Source organism: Egretta garzetta, unplaced genomic scaffold (genome assembly GCF_000687185.1).
Source record: "Egretta garzetta isolate BGI_Z169 unplaced genomic scaffold, ASM68718v1 scaffold51, whole genome shotgun sequence".
Taxonomy (NCBI): Eukaryota; Metazoa; Chordata; class Aves; order Pelecaniformes; family Ardeidae; genus Egretta; species Egretta garzetta.
The window spans coordinates 1,951,319-1,958,603 of record NW_009258549.1 but is presented as its reverse complement, the minus strand read 5'-3'; the positions used below and the strand labels follow the sequence as shown (position 1 = coordinate 1,958,603).

At 42.3% G+C, this 7,285-nt stretch overlaps 1 protein-coding gene across 1 annotated transcript in view; it reads left to right on the top strand.

Moving 5' to 3' along the window:
• Positions 1-7,085, top strand: part of IFT27 (intraflagellar transport 27) — an 8,685-nt gene extending 1,600 nt beyond the window's left edge. Inside the window, exons 3-9 of the mRNA XM_009647814.2 lie at positions 15-111; positions 3,337-3,416; positions 4,395-4,454; positions 5,123-5,182; positions 6,121-6,238; positions 6,552-6,661; positions 6,873-7,085. Coding sequence (XP_009646109.2) covers positions 15-111; positions 3,337-3,416; positions 4,395-4,454; positions 5,123-5,182; positions 6,121-6,238; positions 6,552-6,661; positions 6,873-6,971 — 624 coding nt within the window. The 3' untranslated portion in view covers positions 6,972-7,085. The remainder of the gene's footprint in view (positions 1-14; positions 112-3,336; positions 3,417-4,394; positions 4,455-5,122; positions 5,183-6,120; positions 6,239-6,551; positions 6,662-6,872) is intronic.
• Positions 7,086-7,285: the final 200 nt, after the last annotated feature.

The window sequence follows — 7,285 nt, the reverse complement described above, 5'->3', positions numbered from 1 at the left end:
CCGGGTCCCCTCAGGGAGGGGGGAGCCCCGGGCGGGTGGTGGCGGAGCGCGCCGGGAGGCGGCCTGGCTTCTCTGAGCCCTTCGTTGAGGGGTCTCCCCGACGGAGACGAGGTGGGGAAGGAGGCGACGGGAGAGAGGTGGCGACAGACGGGAACGGCGGCAGTCCCGTTGGTTGTTACCTACCCCGTATCCTCTCCCTCCTACGCCGTGCGGACCCAGAGCTGTGCTCGGGGAGGGTGTGAAGCGTAGTCGGACCAGCTGAAATGCAAGGGCAGGATCTGCAACAGATAAATAAATAAATAAACATTTTAAAAAGAGTATTTCTGCGGTGTGGAAAGGTGGGAATTCTGAGGAGGAGGGAAGTGTGAGGGGAGCAGGGCTGACAGCCGAGTCCTTCCTGGAGCGGGAGGCTCCCTTTGTGCTGGAGGAAAAATTCCTGTCAGAAATTGGGATGATTCTGAGAGTGTGATGGAAAGGTAGAGCCTTAGCAAAGGGTGGAAGGACAAAGCATGTGCAATTCACAGAGGCGTCTTTTTTTTCCCCAGGCAAACTGGAGGTTAACCTGAAAAAAAAGGTGAGGTGAAGACACAGGTTTATTTAGTCAGGATGGATTATGGAGGTGTTGAAAGTAAGCACAGCTGACTGTTAACACTGCGGGAAGAAAACTTTTTTTTTTCCCCCCCCTCCCTCTCCATTGAAGCTCTGTGCAGCCTCAGACAGAAGCACAAATCCATAAGACCTTTGTGTGCAGGCAACTCCAAGGTTTAACTCTTTGCTCCAAACCTGTTTTCTCTCATCCAGAATAAAATGTTTGCCTTTTTTTAACCTCAGAAGCAGCTAACCATCAACTTGCACAAAGTCAGGTGTGATCTTTGGTGAATCCAAAAGAATTAATCTCCCTTGTGCCTCTGTTGATATTTACTGTGGACAGCAGGAGTATCTTGCTTGTCTTCTAGATTTGAATTTTATGCATCATTTCTAATTTGGAAGTTTCCAGGTCCTCATATGTAGGCTTTGCTTAAGTCTTAGAAGTTTTGTTGTTTACTGTTACCAAAGGCCAATTCCAAGACCTTTTTAAATGCACAAAGGTTTTCTTTGGATGACCCAATTATGTGCTTAATCCTAATTGGGTCTGGAGCTGCCTTTTCAGCTCTGTTCACAACACAAACAACAGGAACGTCCTGTCCCACATGTAGTGCTCCTAACTGCTACAATAATACTAATGTATTATTAAAAATAATAAATTAAGTTATTTTGCCTGCTCTGCTTCATTCTCTCTTGCAGAAGAGACCAATATAGTAGAAGAGCTAAAGGGAACAAGAAAATGCAATTACATAGGTAGATTTGTCAATTGCACATTACAATTACACGCAATTACAAAGCTAGATAGGCAAAAACATCAGAGATGGAACAGGGAACTCTTGTGTACCTAAGGAAATGGTTATGAAGAACAGAGTGGGAGCTGCACCAAGGTCACAGAGAACAACAGGGAAAAGGGCTTTTATTAGCAAAAGAGAGACTATTAACTTGACAATAGAAAGCGATTCCTGTGTTATTTCAAGGGTAATTTACTGACACACAGTAAAAGATACTGTTGTTCGAGTTTACTATGGAGACACTACAAAAAGGTTTTCATTGTAGAAAGACAGTTGGCAGTAGCAGGCATTTTAGAGACACACTACAGATTCTGGCAGAATAACAGAAATATGGATGGAATAAATACTGTGGGATGCAGTACTGGCATATAAGACCAAACTAAATGAAAAGGTCAAGGAAATTTATTTTGAGAAAATGTAGTGATGTGATGGGCTAAGAGGGTAGCAAAGAATAAGAAGAGGGAAAGGACAACTGGGGCTGTCAATTTGAAAAAAGGCAACGCATTAGTTAAGAATTTGCACTGGATGATGCCTGCGCAGTTTGGAGCAATGTGTGCTTCTCTATCTCGTTTTACAAAGACAGATCTAATTGTCTATTGAAATACAGAATAGCTTCCACTCGGAACAGAGTGTTGTCTTCAGCACCAGCTTGAACTGATCAGGGAACAAACAAGCTGACTTACCAGATTTTCCTGTCTAAATATTATGAGCCCAACTCAGCTCAAAGTAAGCAAGCATGCTAAAAATGTTTAAACATGAACTATGTTTGGTTAATGCATCTAGGAGCAATTGTCACTATCCAAAACACCTTTCCTCCTCTATAATATTATGTGAGCAGATAGCTTTACCAATTGCCTTCAAGACAGCATCTAGGAAGCTATAATAGGGGCAAAATATACCCCTTCCTGGGTTTATTTATTACCAGCATAACGTAAAAGACTCGTATTCCAGGCTTGGCTGCCATGAGTGTTCCTTTAGGGATAAAGCTAGAACCACTAAGGTATTTAATTCCTGGTTCCTGTCCTTAGAACTATCCAGGCTACTGAGACAGTATGTGAAGAGAAGATATGCCCTTTGGGAACATTAGGTTAAGTCTTTGTTTTGCAAGGATTATGATATTTTTAATGGAGTGATATGGGCATATGTGAATTCTGCAGTTCTTTGCCATTGCTTTGGATCTTACAGAGTTTTGTAACAGCAGGCCAAAGCGGGCAGCAGCCAGGTTTGCCCAACGTTTTATGCAAGCCATACCAGAAAGCCTTGGCTCTAGAAGAGCAAAAGCTAAAGCCCCTTGGTTTTCCTTCCTTATAGGGATGAATCAGCAGGCTCTTTCTCTCCAGCCAAGTGACATTTGCTTTTGTTATGCCCAGGATGCAACTAATGAGCCACCAGCAGCATTGAGTCAGCAAGAGTTGCTCTCTTAGCAGGGTCAGCAAGAAGAGTTCATCGAGGAATGTTACCAGCTTAAGCAGCTTTGTAGTACATAAATGACCTGTCTCTTCCCTAAATGCAGTATATAACAAGGATTTGAATCTGGGGAAATGGAAATGGAGAACTCTCTCCAAGGAGAGGAAATAGCTTCCTGTGCAGCCCAGTCTCCCTTATCACAGTGTGTTTTTCTCTACACAACAATATATCTGGGAAATTCTAATTCTGAGGTAAAGGCTGTAGGGTAGGCATGAATTTTAGAACAAACAGCAGTTCCGCCCTGACCTGGAGGCCCTTTGCTGTTGTTCACAGAGCAGAGATCTGATGTCAGCACCAGTATGCATAATGGCAATATTCATTTCCTCACATGGGTATTACCTTTTGGATTGTTTTGTGCTTCTTGTGACAGTTATCTTGCCCATATTCAGAGTTACAACGTCCAAGCTCTTATGGTACGCAATAGTAACAGAGCTGAGGGTAAATAAGATTCTCTAAGATGAAAAGAAAATCTTTTATGTTTTCTGTTTTGCAGGAGATCCAGCTGTGGGGAAGAGTGCTTTAGCCCAGATGTTCCGCAATGATGGGGCTCATTTTCAGAAGAACTACACACTGGTAAGCATACAACAGGCTCAAACTGCTATCTGACCTTTTTCTAAGTTGCATGAGAAAACTAAGAAGACCTAGAACAAAACAAATAATACAGTATTAAGTTGAGGCATTTAAGGTGGGGTCTTACAGTGTTTTCTTTCTCTTGCACCATAGATTCTGAAGACAAACCGTTTACTATTCTGTAAGTCTGTACATTATTGGGTGCTGGTTTGGAAACTTAACTCCCCCCTTTAGGGAGTGCTCTATGAAAAAGCATTGCTGAAGGAGAAAGCTTTTAATTCCAACTATTAAATGTGCATGTGGACAGTGCGCTTATCACTGTGCAAACATGAAGATGTGCTGCATAGCCCCAAGATAATTATAATCTACAGAAACTGTTCCCAGATGAAGAGGATACAGTTTGCAGTCTTTCAGTGTGAGAATCAATGGTGATGACTAATCAGAAGCAGGATAAAAATAAAAGTAAATAAAAGTAAAGTAAAAAAAGGAAAGTATGAGTGTGGAGAAAAAAACCCTGAAATATGTTTATTCATTGAAATAAAGATGGAAACCAGAAGTTAAGGATAGAAATAGAACAAACAAACAAGCTACAAAGCAGAATGAGATAAAAAGTGGAAGAAGCACAAATAACCTTAGTCCCATATGTTAGCTGATCACATGGTTGGTGCAAAACGTTCTAAGGCGTGCTTTAGAGCAGCAATGTGATAGTGAACGTAGCCGTGCAGATTTCAGCTAGTACCCTTAGTTGTATACAAGCAAATCTCTGGACGTTGGTTCTTCTTTGGCTTTTTTCCCCCCATCAGAGCAAATCTACGTGGGTTTGACGTGTAGGTGGGAGCCATGAGGAGTTCTCAGCAGTCTATGTTTGATGGGATTTTAATGATTCACAAGAATTGCCTCAATCCAATGCATAGCTGGTATGAACTTGGACAGGCTCTTAAAAACTCTTCTGATCCTCGTTTTCCTGATTTTTCTTGACAGACAACGGGCATAGAACTGTTGGTGAAGGCTGTATCAGTTCCAGAGACAAGTGATAGTGTGGTGAGTTTTTCTGTGACACAGATTGGGTCAGAAAGAGATGTCCAGAGCTCAAGCCTCACTTCAGTCTCCTTCTGGTGGAAGACTGCTCTGCAAGTTCATAAAGCCATTAAGTTGCATGGAGGAAATGAGGCTGATCATGTACAATTGCTGATACTCCAGGGTTAGTTTAATCTTAAAAATGTAAGTTTTACATACTTGTATCTGACATGACATCTTAAACCAAAGCTGTTGCCAGCTTTGTTAGTATTCTGTTCTGTCCTTTAGGGCACTCAGGTTTAGTTCATGTTTCTTGTAACTACAGAAGCTGGAACTTACCTGTTATTTTTCCTTAATGCCCTATATTCCCAGTAGTGGAACGTGGACCACGTTTATAATTCTGTGTAAATAGTGCAGGTTACTGTCCCACTCCACATATTCTGTTTCCAGTAGGGATGGAAACCAGACTTGGGGCCTTGGAGGTAACCCTTTTATTGGTTATACGTGAAAAATAGCTTTTCTCATACTATCTGAACTGGAGTATTCTCAGTGCGGGAAACTTGTCCCTTAGGGACACAACACTGCTGTACTGAACAAAATGCAGGAGTCACGAGTTCCAGTATTTACTTTCAAAACCTTTTGCTACACTGCATTTTTCCTGGCAAGAGTCTTCTTTCTGCTTCCGCTTTCAGGAATTCTTCATTTTTGACTCTGCAGGAAAAGATCTATTTTCTGAAATGCTGGAGAAACTGGTAAGTCTTATGTAACAGTCCTCTTCTTCCAAAGAAGTGCTTTTGCTTTGAAGATCTGAACTCCCCAGTCTGGCAGATGTAGCAAACTTTGTCTTTAGTGTAAATGGGAGCAATTACCTCAGTTGCCAATGCATCCTGTTCTACCTCTCTAAAACTTGTAAAAGTACTGGAAGAAATACTTTCCAGAGGAAGGAAGGCAGACAGGCATTCAGTTTTCTTACAAAAGAAATAGAGATGTTTAACTGAGAATCGCTGTGTACTGTTGGTTAAAGTTATTTTTATTTCTATTTTGCTGCTACTCCAGCAGTGGGGGGTTTTTGTGTTATAGCAATGTGTTTGATCCAACAGGACTCATTCTTGTCCTTGGGCATAATACTGCCCTTGATTTTCTCCTTCATGCATTTGTGTCCTTACCTGTACAGTTCTCCATTGTGTTACCTCATTTTGAGATGTAGAGTCAACTAATCGACATGAGGTTTCATAAGATGGCTAAGTCAACCTGATGGTTCATAGCTCTACAAGAGGCAATTCCACTTTTGCCCTTGCACTAGGTCTGGTTTGCAAGAGACCCCTCTAGAAGCTGGCTCAGCTTCTCCAACTGGAAGAAAAGCTTTCTCCTTTTTTCTCTAGGATTATTTTTGCGCTGATTTAGCATGAAGAATCAGCTTCCCTAGGGATCAGATGAGTGCCAGAGCCGATACAAGTAAAGGAGCAGGACTGTGCAGACAGGAATGGGGAAAGAGCAAGACCACCTCTCCCAGTGCCAGCTATCCATTTAGTCAGCTGAACTGAAATGTGAAACCTCAGCCAGGGCATAGGATTCCTGTATGTTAGGCTTTTTATTTTTGTCTTAGCATCTGTGTTTGCCGTGTTTACAGGCTGGCTGTTGACCACATCAGTTTCATTAGAGCTGACAATGTTCCTTTCTTGCTGTGCAGTGGGAGCAACCCAACGTCCTGTGCCTTGTGTATGATGTCACTAATGAGCAATCTTTCAACAACTGTGCCAAGTGGTTGGAGAAGCTGAGGGCTCAAGCAGTTGGACTGCACATCCCCGGTAAGAAATGGGTGAGATTCTTGTTATCTGCTCCCCTCTTGTATGACAGCAGCTGTTCCCTTTGAGATGTGACATGGAGCGTTTATTTTAAGCTGGGGACAGGCATGGCTTCCTCCAGCTCATCTGCTTTTATCACAAGGCAGATAAGGCACGAATGTGTTTCCTTTGTGGAAGCTTTTTTAGGTAGTTGTAGGCTGTTCTCCACACCTCCAACTTTTTCAGCTACTTCTACAAATGTTCCAGCATTTATTGCTAATAAGTCAGCATTTCTGGGTTGTTGTTTTTTCTTTGTTTCATCTTTTTTTTTCTGTAGGTGTCTTAGTGGGGAATAAAACCGACCTGGTTGGCCGTCGGGTTGTGGAGCAGAAACAAGCACAGGAGTGGGCTGAGAAACATGGCCTGGAATACTGTGAGATGTCAGTGGTGAGTATCTGCTCCTTTCACCATCTGTGGAAGTGGGTGTTTGTAAAGTTATCGTCTCTTTCGGGTAAAGAAAGATAATTGGGGGGACTCTTCCCCTTGTTTGTCATCTAACTCACCATCAATTTTAATCTGTCTTTTGTGAAGCAGTTAGAGCAGAAGTAGTCAAATACTTATTCCAGCTGTCATTCACAACTTTCTTATTTCTTTACAGAAGGAGATGAAAAATTTTGAGGCCCCTTTCCACATCCTGGCAAAGTTATTCCACCAACTGTACAAAGAGAAAGTGGAAACTTTCCACTCACTAGCTTGAGGGCCATGACTGGGATGACTTATTTATCCTCTCAGCTTCTTCTAGTGCCCAGAATCCTGCAGGATGGAATACAGAGAGAAGAAAAATGATGAGCTATTTGCTTCTTCATGGTCATCTTCTGGTAATTCAAAATAAACTAGAAATAAGCAAGTGGAAAGCCACTCTTCTGAAGTTGCTACCTCAGCATTCCTTTCATGTCCTCTGACTTGGTTCTCTGCTCGCTGAAAGTCTGCTAGGTTGGAGGAGGCGGGGAGTAAAAGGGGAGGGCATAATGGAAACTGCCAGCTTTTTGCTTTGATATTGTCTTGTCTCTT